The 17,911-nt window shown below is 42.6% G+C and overlaps 1 protein-coding gene across 5 annotated transcripts in view; it reads left to right on the top strand.

Moving 5' to 3' along the window:
- WBP1L (WW domain binding protein 1 like) overlaps nt 1–17,911 on the top strand; it is a 59,326-nt gene that overhangs the window by 22,287 nt on the left and 19,128 nt on the right. For 2 of the 5 annotated variants that reach the window (XM_041461090.1, XM_041461088.1), the window contains exons 2-3: nt 10,265–10,369; nt 12,509–12,805. The exons of 2 other annotated variants lie outside the window; for them this stretch is intronic. In XM_041461090.1, the coding sequence (XP_041317024.1) occupies nt 12,706–12,805 (100 nt within the window). In that variant the 5' untranslated portion in view covers nt 10,265–10,369; nt 12,509–12,705. The remainder of the gene's footprint in view (nt 1–10,264; nt 10,370–12,508; nt 12,806–17,911) is intronic. One more of the 5 variants, XM_041461091.1, reaches the window with a different exon arrangement.

The raw sequence follows: 17,911 nt of genomic DNA, 5'->3' as shown, positions 1-17,911 counted from the left end.
ATGCATCAAAATTTCTTCCAGGTCATCTAAATGAGAGCAAAGAGTGGAGGACTTGAACAAGAACCTGGTGAGAACTGCTGTAAGCTGCAGACACTCCCAAGCTAGCTGCAGTTCAGGGAATGTAGGAGCCACTAGTGCATCTTCCTCCTCTTGGGAAGTTTAGGAAGAAGCATTTTCCATGTGTGTTGAGTTTTTGGAGGCCTGGCTGTTCCTCGGGGTAATTCAAAAGCTGTCTGCAGACAATTTGACAGCATCACTTCACGCTAATGAGGAAGCAGCAGGGTTGTTTCCTCCAGCCTGCCTTGAGAAGGGAAGTAGAGAGGCTCAGCTGTGCAGAGCTACAAGGCTGTGGAGCACAAAACAGCTCAGAGACTTTCCTCTAACTGCACAGCTCAAGAATACACTAGTTGCACGTATGAGAATTCACCCTCGTCCTGCGTGCTTTGTCTGACAACAAAGCTGCTTGATTTGTCTCTGTTATGCATCTGGTTTCTAGTCTGAATCCTTCAGGAATCTCTGAAGGTCTGTTTTGGTGCATGGTGGATGCACTGAATGCCTCTGGTTCTGCTGGCTTGCTTTGGCAGATAAAAGTTCCATTTCACTAATATGTTTTTACATTTACAAAAGATGGCTTTAGCTTTTTTGATTTTGCTTGGCTTTGAATTTCCTGAGAATTTTGGGACATTTTTGATGATCACTTATTTTTCCTCATGGTGACTTCAAGTCAGTGTGAGCTCAGACTGCAATAGACAGTCCACTGTGTGTTGACACTTCTAAAAGACAAAGCCATGCTGTCAGTTTATGCTGAATTCTTTCTGTAGATGGGGTATATGTGGAAAAAGTTCTTAACTTTTTTCTTTCTCATGCCAGACCTGCATTTGAAAAGGATTCTGAAATTTATTATCATCTTCATTATATTTTGCTGATGTTAAAACCATCTACTAAATCCAGCCATCTAAAACTGAAAGGACAGTAAAGATTTTACTGATTTTATCATTTACCTTTTGTAAAAATTATATTGCAGCTAGTAAGGAAAGGCTTAGGAAAAGGTTCTGCAAAACAGATATAAAAAAAGAAAGGTATTGATCTAAAATTTAATAAATGAAATGACTGTACAATAACTCAGTAACTGATACAGAGTGAAAGTGTTTGCAGCTCTTTTGGTTCTGGAGGGAAAAGACTCTCAAACAGAAAGTGTACAAACTCCTGGTTGTAAATCTGTATATATGAAAAGAAATACTAAATGTATAGGGGGTCAGATTAAAGGAAAAAAAATAAGAAAAAGTTAGAAAATGGTGAAGTGTTTCAGTCTCTACTAAAGCACTAGAATAAATCCCTGAAGGTTTTATAAGCATCTCTAAGGCAACAGGAAATGAGCAGTGTGGATTTATCAGGAGCAACCTCATGGGAGGAGGCTGATGAGTTTAATTTGGTTAATTCAATGGATGTTTTACAGCCCAGCCTGAGTGAGGCAGCACACTGGTTATGGGATACTCAGTGAGGATCTGTGTTCAGGAGGGTCCATTAAGTGATGAATATTTGCTGAGGAGTGTCTGTGGTGGTGACTGGGATCCTGGAGGGGTTTGTTCTGCCTCTGTGCCAACAGTTTTGGAGACAAAGAAAACACTTGAGGTGCTGATGGAAGTTGTGTGTGTTTTTTAAAACAAGAGAACAACTTGAAGAAATAGCTTGAAGTCTATTTCACTTTTCCTCAAGTAACAATGGATTTAGCAATGGAAAAAGTGAAGTAGTCTGGGATTTTAGACCAGAAAAATGCAGTTCTTTCAGTAAAAAACTCACCAAATCTTTTAACAGTGTAGAATTGTCCTATACAGGTATTTTGTAATAGTCCACGCTAGTAAGTGATATGCCTCATTTTGGATCCCACATTTTAAGATGGGTTTAAGCTTCAGACTGAGAAAACCAGTAAAACCATGATTTAATCCTTGTAGTCTAGGAAATAAAGACTTCTTCTGTCTTCTGGAAGCAGCTTGTAGAGAAATGGAACAATTTTCCAGGTGAGCTAAGTTAAAAAGTTCACTAAGATCAGTCATCTTGTTTTTAGTGGAGAAGAAAAAATTACTGCCTTATCTTGCACTAAGGCCTGAGTTAATGTTAATGGGAAAGAACATCCTTATGTTTGAAGGGCATCAAACATAGGAGTACGTCCCCTGTTGAGGCAGTGGCTACATTAGTGGTTGCAGTTGCCTTAAGAATAGGTTGGAGAAATGTTTATGCTTTGGGTGCAGTGAATCGTTCCCAGAGCAGTTTGACAGCCTGGTGCCTCTGGGTTTGCCTCTCTGATTTTCAAACAGCCCTGACTTTTGAAGCCTGTGTTAAGAAACAAGTGCTGAAAGGAGGACAAGTCTGATGGTCAGTCTGTAATTAAATCTGTAACTAAATCCTGCTCACAAATGTTGCTGTCTGTCCCTAAGTTCTTTATGTATTTTTACCTGGAAGATGTCTTTGCAATGGTCTAATGACTTTTCAAAGTGCAGGCTGGGTCTCTGAAATTAAATTGGTGGTTAGTTTTCTCATTTGTTGCCAGGAAATGAGGATTGGTGTCCTGGTGTTCCAGAGGAGATGTTCAGAATTTCTACTCCCCAAACTTCCCTGTTCAGGGGGAAAATACTACTGTAGGAGCCTGTGATGTGTCAGTGTCAGAAGTGAGTATTTATAAAAATTGAAAATATTTCCTTGTCTTAGAGTTTCTTCATTTAACAGTCACCCACAGGGCTGTGAGCTTTCTGAGTGATGAGGGTGATGTATATTGTTCACCTTTTGAAGAAGAAAATGTTTTGCTAGTTGGGGGTTTGTTTTGGTGTTTTTCTTTTTTTTAATTTGCTGTTTTACTGTAGTCACTCTAATTAGCACTAACTATTTTTATGTAAAAAGGTAGGATGTCAATCAGGTTTTGATCTGTTTTGATTTTTTTATACTGATTCATACAGACCATTTGGTTTATGCTAGGGGAGAATTCCAAAAGAAGCAATGTTTGCAGTAGTAAAGGTCAATGGTTTTGTGATCTAGAGCACATGCATGTCTGGGAGCCCGGCCTGAGCAAGGAGAAAGCAAGTGCTTGATCTTCTCTCTTTTCCTGCAGCCTGCAAGCTTGCTGCAGAGAAGGGCATGAAAGAGGTAAAACCGTGTGGGTCATCTGGTCCTCCTGCTCTGCACAGCCAGGGGAGTGTTCACTTTATCCTCCAGGAGAATAACAATGGAAAATATTTCAGTTTGGGTGAGATAATGCCCATAAAGGCAGGCTATGGTTATCAACGTTTCTTCCCAAAATAAAACTGAATTAATTTTTTAATTACTGAACTCAGAAATAAGCTTATGCGCACATTTTGCACCTTAGGGCAAAACCCTACAGATCCTACAGAAGGAAGGTGAGTGGGACCACAGGGTGTTGGAGGTATCTGCCCTTGAAAGGGCAAAGCCGCCTGGCCAGCAGGTTTGTCACTGAAATTTAGAAACTGGCTGTGATTCCAGGTGCCACCAGTGCCTTTAATGCTTCAGCAAAGTGCAAACTGCGTAATGCCAGGCCCGGTGCTGAAAGGCGACACCGGGACATCGCTTCCTCCCAGCCGCCTGTTCCTTACATAACTTGGGGCTGCCCGGGGCGGCCTCTGGCTGAGCCATCCCCACAGGAAATGCTTGGGCAGCCGGTGGCAGTTCTGCTAGGCATAGAAAGAATAGCAATTAATTAATTCTGACTCCAGTGTTCTGGTACCTCAGGTGCTATCCCCATTCTGTGGTTAGGGAAAATGAAGCAGGATGGTGAAGCTGGTGATGGGAGGCACTGAATTTTTTTGCCCTGTATGCTTGGTTTGAGCCAGCTTCATCTGCACCTGGAAAGCTACATCTGTCAGCTGTGGTTCATGTACACCATGTTTTCTGAGGGCCCCCTCAAAACATCTGCTCTCTAGCTGGCAGAGCAGCAAAGTGGGTGGCCTTCTCTTGTTTTCCTGGTAAAAATGTCAGTCAAAACAGAACCTGTACTGTAACAGGAGAGAGATTAGGTTTTAAGGTATTTTTTATTTTATGGTCTTTCACAGATACAGGTGAACTCAGCTTGAATCTGCCCTTAACCATACACTATGCTGATTTATTCTTTACTTTTGTTTACTCATTTTTAATTCCAAGTACTTGGAGAGATCGTAAGCAATGCAGTAATTCAAGTTAGAAAAGACAATCTTTTGTTTAAAATGAAGTTTTCTGAAGTGTTTTTTTCCCATAAAGTTGCATTTTTGAGGAAGTTTTTAGCAGTGGAGTTTAAGACTGAATAGCTCTCATAGAGTTTTGTCTAGAGATTTAAAAGTGATGTCTTTAATACTGTTTTGCTGTGATCTTCTAAATGCTTGTGATATTGAACTTTCTTAATAGTTAAACTTGTGACTTCCATTCATTCTTTGTTTTGGTTGTATGAAGAAATGTGATCTTCAGTGTCCTTCATTTTGGAAGAGGAGAAAGTCTGTCATTCTGCTAGTCAGACCACCTTGCCACGTGGAGGGGCTTTCATCATGCTTGTGCCAAACTCTGAGCCTCAGCCTATGTGCAGCTAAAAGAATTAGTTTGTGTTTCTGCTAGATGACAGAAATCCTGTAAAACTCAGATACTGCACAGCCCATTGGGTTAATTGAGAGACTTTTAATTTTGGGAATACCATATTGTGATACACATGTGTTTTCTAAGAGGAAGAAGATTCAGTTAAAGCAATTGTTTGTAGTTTGAGTACTGCAAATGCAGTCTCCTGCAAACCAGAATCCGTTTATCAGTGGAGATGCAGGGTAGCACAGCAGGGCCTGGAAGGAAGAGTCCAGGGATAACAGGAAAGTTCTTGAGGGTGTACATAGGTAGAGAGCAATTTGAGGACATTTGCCTCAGCCTATGCGATATTGCTCTGCAGTGTAACATTACCAAGCCATAGTATCTACCAGTGTGCTCAAAAAGAGGTGGCTGCTGATGTTTTGGGGTTTTTTCTGAAGGATTTCCCAGAAAATCTGTTCCTCCAAAGAAGGGTTCAAGCCACGTAGAAGTGGTGTTCTGCTGGAGAAATGTAACTCTTAGAACTTAATGAAAGAGCCTCTTTCTCGTAAAACAAGCTGCAGAAAACAAGATTGCTGGGATTTGAGGAGAGATTTTCTAAACTTCTTCAAGATGTAAACTTACGTGCAGGAAAGGCCAACAAACTTGAGAGATCTGACCAGACTATATGCATAACAGATCCTCCCAGCAAAGTCTTACCTGATGACAAATCCTTTTTAACCAATTGTTTAGGTCTTGTCAGGTTAACCAATGCATGGTTGCTGAAGCAAGAGCTGAGTGTCTTTGGGCAGTCAGGTGCTCATTTAACACCACTGTTTCTCAGCAAGGTGTGGATTTTAGATTTATAAGAAAAGGAGCAGAGGTTAACATCAAATTGCTTTCTAATTTGCAGGTCTACCATCAGTTAAAATCACAGGCATCTGCACGTGTGATTGCCTATCATGTCTGCTATCTGTTCCTATCTCTGTGGGTGTTTCCCATAACCAACATGCCTGTGTATCATGTGTGAGACTGGATTTTATCTGAATATTGGCTTTTCACACAGTGGCACTTTGTGAGAGTGCAAAAGGGGCAAAGGGCAATTAACTTGCTTGGATTTTATCTTCTTGCCCATGGTAATGTAATGCAATTTGGCTGATCCCTGACCTTCTTGTGCACTCCAGACTTCTGTCATAGGTATATCTTGGTAAATCACGTAGCCACCCTTATCTTCAACAGATTGTCTGTTTTTGTGGTAGGTTCTTTATAAACACATTTGCAGGCTCTGAGAGTTCATGCCCTGCCTTATCTGCAGCAGGCCTTGGCCTGTGTAGTTGGGCCCAGCAGCATCAGTGCTGCATCCCCGATAATTGCTTCATGTATAAAAGTATCCTTCTCTTTGAGGATCTTTAAGTTAAGACTGGCTGCTGTATAATTGCCTATTGACTTAACCTGTGATGAAAAAAATCCATCTTCTAGGACTCCAGAAGGCATTTAGAGCAGCGTTATCCCATAGAATTTAGAGGCAGTAGAAGAGTAAGGAAGATGAAAACCTTAAAGTCAATTCTAGTCACCCCAGCACTAGTGTTGTTAGTTTTGGCAAATCCTGTCTCAACAGTAAAGCCAGCTGCCATTTTGGCATCAACACAGACAGTCTTGGCATGATCCCTTCTGGCATCAAAAAAATGCTTCGTGGGAGCTGGCACCAAAGCTGTGAAACAAGAGTAAGTAAGGCCCAAGGGAAACGCCAAGCAGCCATGAGAAGAGCACTAAAAATAGTGAGTTGCTGTCATTTGTAGAGAAATCAAATAGCACTTGTAAGAGTAGGGCATCCAAGTTCTCCATCAAGGTTGTGCTGGTAAGGATCTCTGGGACAATGCATGTCTGTGATGATGTGACCAAAGGGCACACACAGGCTGTATTTTTGGTACCCACATGGTGCAAGACTCTAAAACTAGAACAGATGCTTACCGTCTTAATTCTGTGCTTAGGGGATCCTGTTACTGTCTGCAGACTCTGCCTTCTCCCCTGTCTGGAGCAGATCGTCTCCTCTTGAGCCATTACCAAAGTCCTGTTTGCATACATGGGCATCAGGAAGACAAGAGCTGTAGTGCCAAAAAGCAAGGAGCCAAGCTGGTGTCCCCGTAGCACCCCGGATACACTGTGGCAGTCTCATAAAATATTTAACAGCTGAACTCTCCACTCCCTCCTCCTTCCCCCCCTCCCAGCAGGCTTAGAAGAAAGCAGAGTAGGCTTTAGCATGACTTCATTACCCACTCCAGACTAAAAGTGAAGCCTGACATCTTCATTTGGGCATCTCAGGTGCCCAAAAACCTGGGAATGCTAAAGGGGCAAAATTAACTCAATCTTTTTTGAAGCACTTAGCATGACTTCTCAATAGGGCACTTTCAACCCTTTAGTCCCTCTGTGCCTCAGTGATGAAGGACTTTAAAGCTTTTTAACAACTCTGGGCTTGGGTGGCAGGCATGGGTGTTAGAGTGGTCACACAAAAGTAGATGATTCACACAGATTTTGGCATTACAGTTGCATTGGTTTGGCTGCAGCTCTGTTGCTGTGAAGAAAAGCACGCTGGACCTGTGGCTATCATTTTCTGCTCCATGGGGAAACAGCAGTGGGAACAATGTCACTGAGGGCTGGAAACCTCAAACTACACTTAAAAAAAACTATTTTGGTCTCAGAGAAGAGCCTGGACTTTTCATTGCTGCCACTCTCCCATAAGCTGAACAGCAGAGTGGGTAGGAGTGTCTGAACAGCCTGGATGTGGTTGCTTTTATCTTCTCTCTCGGATGGGTGTTGGAAAGGACTCCTCTTGGGTATGTCCTCCACAACCACCCCTTGTCTGCTTCTTGCCCTTTCCTTGAGTGCCCTTAGGATAGCTTAATACAAAAGGCAGCTTCAGAGGAAGGACTGCTTGCTGTATGAAAGTGCAAAGGGAAGTGCTTTACTGTTGGTATTTCTTCACCCACAAAGGAGCAGTGAAGAGAAGGACAAGCTCTCACTGAAACAGCAGATCATGGAGTGGGTAGTGGCTTCCTCTGTGGTGCACACTACTTCAGTTCAGGGCTTAAACATGGCTTTTGGGTGGAGATGTGGCACATATTTGTACGTGCCTGCTTGGCTGACAGTTGCTGTTTGGGAGTCAGTTGGAATCAAGAGTCAGTTGGAATCAAGCATGAGCTGTTGCTCTTGGGGCTCTCGGTAACACAGAGAATATTTTGAAGTGCAGAGTCGCATCCTCCCTGGTCAGCCAGTTACTCAGAGAGAAAGACAGGTAACAGCAGGGAGGTTGAGATGCACTGTCCCTATTTGCTTAACTTACTAAGCTGCAAGAGTTTTTGCACTTCTGAATCACTGAGCTGACAGAAGTGATGCCCTGTGGGGAAGAAGCACAGCTTCTTAGCACTGCAAGCCCTTGTACTTTGTTGCACATTAAAACTTACTGATCCATAAGACTGGTTGCAGTGCTAACTCACACGCTGGTTCCAGCAGATACGGTGTCTTTTCCTAAAATTATTCTTTGCTTTCTGCAACAAAGATTAAGACAGTTCGGCCTGTAAAAAAAATAGTAAATGCAATAACTCCAGTGTTCTTGTTTTGTAGTTGAAGTGCATGTGGATTGGGCGACCCACTTTGCCCCACTCCTGAACAATAATATAATATTAGACAGAGTGAAAAGTTTGTTTTGGGTCGCTTGTCCCCTGAGCAAAAGAGTAGATATTCTAGCTCCTGCAGGTACTGGGAAGTTACTAGCCTGACCTCTTCTTCTTGGTCCTCTGGAATTTGTTGATGGCATTCTTGGTAGGCAGTGCCAATGCTGTATGTTACATGAACCCAGGACACCTGGTCCTCACACTGGAAAGTCATCATGTTCTTCTAGTGCTATCATTGGGGTGGGGAGGTTGCCCTTCACTCTTCAGGGATCTACAAATGCACAGCTGGGCAGGCAGAAATGGTTTGTAGGCAGATTTAACATTGCATTGGTGTTCCAGCATTGGTCATCTCCCAGTGTCTCATGCTAGTTTTGCTAGCAAACTAGTCCCTTTAGAATATTTGCTGTGAAGGCAGATGGAACAGCTTGTTGTTCCTGGATATTGTCTTATTCTAGAGAAACAGAGATCCGCTTTCACACCTTTCTGTATGTTTCTTTCCTTTTTCTATGTTTTATTCCCTGAAGCATCTCCAGGATGGGTAAAGGTAAAGTCACCTTCGTTGAGATTGCTTCTTTCACACTGTGTTTTGAGTGCATGCCAGATTTATGAAGTCTCAGTCCTAGCACCCAGGACTGCAGGCTGACTAACAAAAATGGTGATCCAGAAACAGTCCTCTTATCAACATGAAAATAACAGAGTCCACTAGGGAAAATGGAAAAATAATTAGATAAAATTGTTCCAACTTTATTGTCAACCTGTGTATGTAGCTACAGAACTATGGTATTAAAGTTTAATTGAGAGGATCTTGCACATCATCTGTATTTACTGTTCAAAACCTCTCTCTGCCTAGGACTGCAATAGTGGAGCAACTGAGAGCAGCCTCATGCTTCCATCCTGACAGATGACTGAGGTGCACAACATCAATTTTTGTTGCAATCATGTTATCACAACTGGATCTCCTCAGGGTGTATCAAAATGAGTACTATACCTTGCTTGGTTATCAGACCTGCTTGCAAGCATCTCCCATCAAACATGAAAAGCAACTTTGAAATGGCCCAAACAACTTCCATCATGTGTTTCACTTGCACATTATATCTGAGGTCATGAGAAACAGTGTGTTGGCCTGTGAGGGTACTGAGCAGCATCCTTTGCTGGACATCATATTTGGGGTAGATGTTCTGGAGCAGTATTAGAGACTGGTAATGCCTAGAGGCCTCTACTCCCTCTTTTCCAATAGAAACCTGCTCACAGTTTTTCTGTGGTGGGATCGATGCTGACATGGCAAAAAAGGATGGTTGGTAGCTGCCTAAACAAGCAGATTTTGAAAGTAATGTAGGTGCCATAATCTGTCCTGACATTAGACTTTACAGAGCCCTCAGGAGAGTCATCTACTGAGGAACTGTGTGAACAAACACTCAAAACTTGTGTTTGTTTTGTCATTATATCTTGGATAGACGCACTCCTGTGTAGCCTTTGCAGATCTTAAATTCCAGGTTTGTATAAAGGAAGTGAACCCATGCTGAGCCTGCCTTAGAGCTGCTCTTGCTTTCATTAAAATAATTATTGTTTCAGCTCTGGTTTCCCCCAAGCAGAGAGCAGTAGAAAATTAGAAGGGTTTTGGAAATGGACAATGAGCAGCTGAAGTCTTTGGGATAAGATTTTACATTAAGAGGATAGGGAAGATTGATATCTTTTATAAGAAGATAGCTAACAGGTACAGAGTAATGAATGGGTGAGAAGATGGATGAGGACTTCTGTTCCCACCTGCTAATAACATGAAAGTCAAATTAGAAGGTGGAGAATTCATTCCTGATGAAAGAAACTATTTGTTCACAACCACTGTCTATGAAACTCACTGCCACCAGGCAGAGCTTTGGGGCAAGAATTTACGAACTTCAGAAAAGAGGAGGGGGTAGAAGGATACCAGTTGGTATATACAAAGCAATTGCAACGATTAGGAGAATCTAGGTGTTTTGCAGAGGTTCTAAGGGTGTTGATCAGTGTTTTGTAAGGGTATGAGCTACCTTGTCCAGCTCTTTTTTTTTTTTTTTTCTGTCCCTCTACAGGGTTTTTTCCGTAGTCGCCTATAGCAGAGTTGTGGAGCGTGTTACTGGCTGCTGTCACTCAGGGACTGCAAGAGAGGGTGGCTGCTCCTGCTGCAGTCGAATGTGGTAATGCCTGCTTGCAAACCACCTTTTTTGTGTCAGTCTTTTCAGGATTGCTAAATTCTAACATAAATTAGGATGCTTTTGCTTTTCCAACGAGTTACTGCTTTTGATAGTCCTTCACAACTTGTCTTAGATCTGGAATGACACTTTGCCTTTTGAGTGTGTGCTGGGGAAGAGGCGGGTGGTTAAAGTTAGATTTCTTCTGACAGTAGGGATTTAGAAACTGCTGCATTAGCTCAGCCCTGGGATCTGCCTGGTCCAGAGCTCTGGATAGCAACAGCCAAAATCAGATGTTTCAAAGGCCACTGCAAGGCCACAGAAAAGATTACTAAAACAGAAAGCTGCCCTTTTATATCACTGGTGTTTGTCCATAGAATTGGAAAAGCAAAGGTTGAGAGTTTGATCCAATAGCACAAAAGCTGGAAAATCCTATTGCCTGGCTGATGCTAGTTAATGCCAATGTTTTGTATCCTCCAGGAAATTGCTTCTTTGCTTGTTTTCTCTTAGGGAAATCAGGGATGTGCTTACCCTTAAACAGCATTTTTAGATGGCGCCTTGAAGTTGGTGTAAAAATAAGTAATACTTGTATGTAGTCTCACAGTCCAGTTGTGGAGAGGACACACAGAGTGGGGTTCTTATTTGGGAAACCACTCTAGGCTGGACTAGGATGGACTGAGAGGAGGCAGCAGTGGTGGTCACTGAGTGGTTCTGGCATGTGCAAAATGGATGTCCTTTTCTGACACTGCTGAAAGCTGTCTAGGTGTTGGGTGGCAAGGGGTGTCTGTTCTGCTTTCCTGCCTTTTTTTTTTTTTTTTTGAGTTTCCTCTTTAATTTTTTCTCCTGTTTCTAATTAGCATTTGCAAGAATTTCATGTGACTTCTCTCTCTCTCCTGAAGTACTGAAATTTCTAATAAAACTGCTACTAAAAAAGGCATTCAGTGAACTCACTGTGCAAAAAAGTATATTCCTTTCCTTGTCATTTATTTTAATGTGTTGGGCTTCAAAGCCAAAGAGGTCAAAAGCCAGGGGAGTTTGTCCTCTGTCAAATATCCATGGAGCTGCTGCTGGGGCATATGGGAGTGGCAATGGTGTCCCAGGCCCCCCCTCCCCGACAGACGAGGACAGCTGCTGATTAAAGAGAAGCACAAAAAAAGAGGTTGCTGAACTTTCAAAGTGGAGGTAGAAAAGGAAGTTAAATTTAGATTACCTTCTGCAGTGTCATCTTCTGCACCACTGTGGAACTTGCTGTACTCCTTGCTTGGGGGAGGACAAACAAGACATGCCATCCTGGGCACCTGATGATAAATTTGTTTATAAGGCTTAATTGCCCCTTGGCATGAAAATGTTAAATGAGCTCAAGTAGAATGAGAAACCTTTTGACAGGGCCAGTCAGATTTTCCTTGGGGAGAGGTGGATTTGAAACTCTTCCCATCACCTGTCTGATGCTGGAGGGGTCCAATTCTGATCCTTCTGAAATCAGGGAAGTTGTTGCTGTTTCTTCAGAGGGACAGCTGTTGTCAGGGGCTGACAGCTGAACAGTGCTACGAGTCAGAAAAAGTGGAACTGTGGTGGCAGGCAGAAGGTGGCAGGGAAGTGCTTTGGATCTGTGAAGACTACCCAGGTTCTCAGGGTCTGGAGGTACTCAGAGAAACCAAGGTGGTGGCTTCCAGGACTCCAGTGCTGTCCAGCAGGCAGCATCAAACTTAGCTTTCTCCTCAGAAACAGATGAACTGTCTATTTTTGCTTAGCAAGATGTAATCATCACCACGCGTTGGCTCATGACAACATTTTTAATAGGCTGCCCTCCATTGCAGCATCCCCTTAGCAGGGAGGAGAGCACTTTTGCACTTCTGCTCCACCAGGGCTCCCTGACAGGTCCTGTTTGCAGCGACCTGCCTGGTGTCACACAGCAGTCTTAAGGTTCAGGGCTGCCTTTTGGTTTTGTTGTTTTTGGGGTGGGTTTTTTTTGTTTGGTTTTTTTTTTTTTTTTTTTTTGGGGGGGGGGGGGGGTTTGTTTTTCTTTTTTGGTGGATGCATGGTTTTTTTGTTTGTGTTGGGGGATTGTTTTAACTTTTTAGTTTGGTTTTTTTTTTTTGTTTTGTTTTGTTTTGTTTTTTTTGGGTTTTGGTTTTTTTATCCCAGAACTGCCCGACCTGATGTCATTTCCCTCTTGCAAACACCCCGGCTGGGCTGCGTCTGAGATATGTCACAGGGAGTGGGAGGAGGAGGAGGGGGAGCCAGCGAGTGCGTGCAGTGTCCCAGGACCCTGTTTACTTAGCATTCCCAGCTGAGGAAGCCCTGGTTTAAATAGGATCGGAGGAGCGGGCTGCCCGCAGCAGATGAAGAAATGGTTGCTGTGGGGCTTTAAATTCCTGCCTTCCCATGTGCTGGCGTGGAGGATGAGCCTGCAGAATGCCTTTCCTCCTGGGTCTCAGACAGGTAACCAACCGGCTTAAGTGCGGTGGGAGCTGCTTGCTCAGGTGGAGGATGTGACCGATTACTTTTATTTTTATTTCCCCCACCTCTACGGATATGATTTCTGGCTTTCCCAAAACGGAACTGTACAATCAGCACTTCCCCACCCGTGGTGTGTGATCGGAGAGCACAGTTGTGCGAGAGACGCTTTTTATTAGCAAGGAAGGAGCAAAACTGTGAGCCAGGGATAGAAACTTCCTTGTTGTTGTTGGAGGCTTTGAGGAGGGAGGCTCTTTGTGTCGTTGGGTTTTAGGGTGCTTTCCACAGTCCTTAAAATGGAATTGTGTTTGCATTTCTTAAAAACGTGCCAAACTTGTAACTGTTTTCTTGTGCAGGCATTATTTTGTATGTAAAGCTGTAGATTTTTTAAAAAGAAAAAAAAAAGAAAGAAAAACCAGGAAAAAAACCCAGAAAATACCCAGGAAGAGGTATATACATGTATGCATGTCTCATCTCTAACAAAAGGCACCACATGGAAAATGGCAACATGCTGTGACCCACAGCTTGGTGATTTTTTAATTGTTTTCGAGAGTTTGAGCTTGAACAAGAAACTTGGGATAATTTAATAGCTGGTAATATCGAGTGGAATGAGAAATGGTAGCAACTGCCCAGCTGCTCTCTGCTGGAGGAGGTGCCAACTATGTGTTCCTAGGCTGGGGAGAGCAAACCCTTTTTTTGGTTTGGGAGGCACGTCTGTAGGGGAATCTAACTGTAAACTCTTCTCAGCACTGCTGTGATCTGTAATCCACAATAAATAAATACTGCATTATATCAGAGTGCTGCTTGCAGTTTCTAATTTAGACTTAAGAAGTCAAGATTGGATCATAACATGCTTTAAACTACCTACTTTCAGTTGTTTATCAGCGCTAAAAGACTTCAACGCGCTGCTGAGTAAACAGTGCTGTCTCTTTTTCCTTATCAGTTCAGTTTTGGTGAAACGCAGCTCTCTCCCCACCCCCACACACACCCCCCCATCCGAAAAGAGTTTTACATAAGAAACTACCTCTAGCACAATGACCTTCTGTGATTGGTGCAATAGCTATAAATAATAGTTCACTTGTTAGCACTCAGGGCAGAGAGACTTGCCTTAAAAACTAGGAACTGAACCAGAGGGGGAAATTCAGGCACAAAGGCTGAATGGCTTTAGGTAACTCTCAAACTGCACTGAGATGTAGCTGCTTCAAATGCTGAGATTGCTTGAGACTCACGGGTGTGTTTTTCTCTAAAATTCCTGTTTTTAAATAATTCATGTTGGTTTAGAGATGTGTTCAGTGTAGCTGGGGTGCTGCATAAGGTGTAAAAGTAGAAGTTGGGTGTAATTTGGCTTCATTTGCTGGAACAGTGAAGATTGGTTGTCGCAGTGGATGGATGGTACTTTTTTCTCCACTGGTAACTTTTGGGCATCAATAGAGGCATTTACAGGAAGCAGGAAAACAAGGTGTTGCCTCAAGAACACAAGAGCAAAGTTCTTTACTATTTTTATCCACTTATAAAGGATATAGTGGGAAAGAGCTGCTTGAACTTTTCTTAGTTTTAATCATTTTTAGTCTTAAAGTAAATCTAAGTATTTGTGAGTGTGTCCTGCATGCAAATATTATCTAGAAATTTCTTTTTCCAAGGGTTATTACTGAACAGTGCTGTTTAATTGAAAGTAGGGGAGGAATTCAGGAACATCTCATCACCTCCATTGTGTCTTGGTTTTTACTTGGTACATTTGGACTGTAAACACTTGGCTGTCTGGGATGCCCTTTGTTGTTCTCACTCAACACAAGGGATGTTGATCCTGGGCTGCAAACTCGGGGAAGAGGTGCTGAGTGGGCTGCCCTCCCATGAGCTGTGTGATGAGGATGGGAGGATCAGAGTGAGACCTGTGGCTCTCGAGGACCAGCACCCCTTCCTCTGCACTGAACAGCTGCTTTCCCTGGATCTGCCTTCATTTCTTCTTTGGGAGCCAGCAGCATTGTAGCATTGCAGATGGACTGCCAGACACCTGGTACAAGTAAGGTGTCCGGTTGATTTTGGGTTTTTTTATTGTTGCACTGGGGATGATATTTAAATGCCTAAAAAGCTAGGTCAGCACTATCTGACATCAGTGCAATGTGGGTGTTTAAAGCTCCTATCCAAGGAAACATGATTGTAGGGGATCTCTGCTTTTAGTTTTGAGTGAGCATTTCCTCCTAAAGTTGGAGGTGGTAGCTCGAATGCATTCACCTAGCTCACTGCATAAATGCAAAAAAAAAAAAAAGAAAAGAAAAGAAAAAAGTTACATTCCAAATGCTTTCAGTTTTAATTTTAACTGCTTGAGGGTTTTCAGCATGGTCTTCTCTTTGGTGGTTTAAACCAACAAAATGCAAGATGACCTCCTCAAAGCTGTAATTTCCTAGAAGTGTAGAAGTGTGTATCTTTAATGTGAGAGGGCTGAGGACTGCAGCTGGGAAGCTTCTAGCAAGGGGTGAGGAAGTAAACATGTGGTGCTTAAAACACTAATGTGTAGTTGTCAGAATTTGAAATTGAAACTTACAGTAAACAAAAATGAAACCAGCTCTTACTGAAACATATCAAAGTGTCCATGATGAAAAGTGTCCTGTGAAAGGATAGTGTCCCTTTAAAGACAGTTGGAGTATTTCTCCAGGATAAATGGATGCAACAAACCAATTTGTTCCTCATATAAAGGTTAATAAAACCTTGGAGGTTCTGCATCTGCTGGGGGTGAGGATGGGTCTGCTGTGGCTGATTAATCATGGTGATCTAAATATAATTCTCCTGATGCTGGCATTAGTGAAGCAATAAATGTTGTGGATTAGAATTCCCATTTTGAAGATCTTTATTGTGCCTGAGACAGCTCAGAGGCATCATTCCTCCCCACTTATTATACTTCTAAAGTGTTTGCATATTTACACTTACTACACTTTTTTTCCCCCACATTCTGCAAAACAAAATTTGTGGTGGGTGACTTAAGAAGAAGTGTCCAGACTTGATTTATTTCCTGGCCTCAGCTGTCTGTCATAAGGCAGGCTTACAGGAATCTGTCCCCTGTTGTGCTGGCAGGGCCTGGCACATGAGGTTCCAGTAACTCCCAGCAGTCAAAGCCACTTTCCTCTGCGGCAGTCTTACGTGTTTTTGTTAAATTGAACACACCTAGGGCATGGTGCTTCCTCAGCTGGTAGATTTTTGCTTTCAAAGGACTCACAGGTGTAATGCTTGTGAAGGCAGGAGGTGTCTGGAGGCTCTTGGTGCAGGCTCAGCCACATGGGTGTCTGTGAGTCCTGAGCTGCCCTGGTGATCCAGGGTTCCCCAGCAGTTCTGCCTGTCCTTGCTGTGATCCCACCTGCTGTCCTTCTCTGAAAGGATCTACTGAGTTTTTGTTTAAGATTAACTTTGATTAGGAACTGGGGAGCTGTTGGCAAACCAGGAATTGTAGTAAAACCTGTGGCAAGATTGGGCATTCCAGCCTAGTATTTTCAGTAGCAGTTTTAACTTACTACCACTTGAGTGCCTTATCAGACAGAGATCATTTTCTTTGGTAGTTCTGTGTTTGCATTCTCATGAGCTGTTGCTGATGCACTTCGCTAACCAACACTAGTGATAGTCTGATATGTGAGATTGAGTAACAGCCAAGTGGGAGCTAGTAAATAGTGGATATCAAGTAGTTGTTTCTGACTTATTTAATGTACTGGCAACCACTTCCATTCTGTTACTCAGAATGCTTAAATAATGTATATGGTTCAAATACTGATTTGTATTTTGAGTTACTCAAAATACATACTGCAATGCATTTTTCTGAGGATAGTGTCACTTGCTTTAATCCATCCTGCTTGTTATGGGTGCGGCTGGGTACTGAGAGCAAGGGCCTGCTGCCTGCGATTAATGAGATTAGTGAAATAACTAGGTCAGGATTTTGATTTATTATTAAATAGATGCTTATTACCAAAGTCCCTATGAGAGCTGTGAAACCAGAAGGTCTGGAGTGGTCACACGTTGAGCCCAAGTCCTGTTAAAACCAGTTGTATCTTGCCCTTCAGCAGATGCCATTTTGGCAGTCTCCCTTCATCCTGTTGCTGAGGTTTTCTCTGATTCCCTCTGTCTTTATGCCTCTTATTCAGGCCTTTACTCGCTCCTGTCATCCTGTTATTATTCTCCATCTCTTCCTGTTAAAATAGTAATTTGCTGCGTAGTGCCTTGACAAATGTTGTAGTGAAATTTGGAGAAATTAGGGAATTAGAGTAGGTGCAAAAACTGGGTATACTGAGAGACAGGAATGGCCTATAAACTGCTCTAAGTAAATGCAAGTCACATTTCCAAGTGTTTCCCAGGGTATTACCAAGGTTAGGATACTTTGCCAGCTTGAATGACACATTGAGGCCATATAAAGGTGCTCATATTTAGGGTAATGGAGTCTGGATTTCTGTGGAAAGAGGAGACAGAGCAAAAAGCTAAAATGATTATTAGATTTCGTGATACTGGTTGCTGCTGGTTTTGGTTACCTGATTAATGTCAGCTGAGGAGTCAACTTTTGTAGGTTGTTGGCTGCCAACTATGCACTTCTGAGTGTGGGCTGTGATGTTTGTTGCTGCAGTTGCACATATTAATTTTCAGCTTGGAAAAGAGCCACGCTAGCCTGGAATTTGCTCATCTTCATCTTTCTCCCTTCTGACTTAGCAACAGTATGTGCCCAGGTTAACTGCTGACTTTCAGAGTAGAAAAGAGAGAAGTGCCTTGATCCTTTTATTGTGATGGAACTCCACTGTCAATCAGTTATTTCCCTTCATTTCCAACACTGGCTTCAGACACAGTAAATCCTAACAGATTTACAGCTATTAAACCCAACCATTTACTACTGAAAACCTTTACAAAAGTAGGGTAAGGAGGTCTGTTCCATCTTTCCTTGCAGCTCAGTCAACCTTCAGACCTTCATGAATGCCTCTTGTCTTGATTGTGCCCCACATTTTGACCTTTAATTTGTCACATAGACCTCCAGTAAAGGTCTAATACTTAACTGGAAGGTGAAGAGAATAATTGGCTTTTTTCCTTGGCACTGACGTTACCGTTTGCTGTGGCTTCAGATGTGAC

Source organism: Pyrgilauda ruficollis, unplaced genomic scaffold, assembly GCF_017590135.1.
Source record: "Pyrgilauda ruficollis isolate IOZ18807 unplaced genomic scaffold, ASM1759013v1 scaffold15, whole genome shotgun sequence".
NCBI lineage: Eukaryota > Metazoa > Chordata > Aves > Passeriformes > Passeridae > Pyrgilauda > Pyrgilauda ruficollis.
The sequence above is the reverse complement of the archived record's forward strand: the minus strand, read 5'-3'. Positions and strand labels throughout refer to the sequence as shown.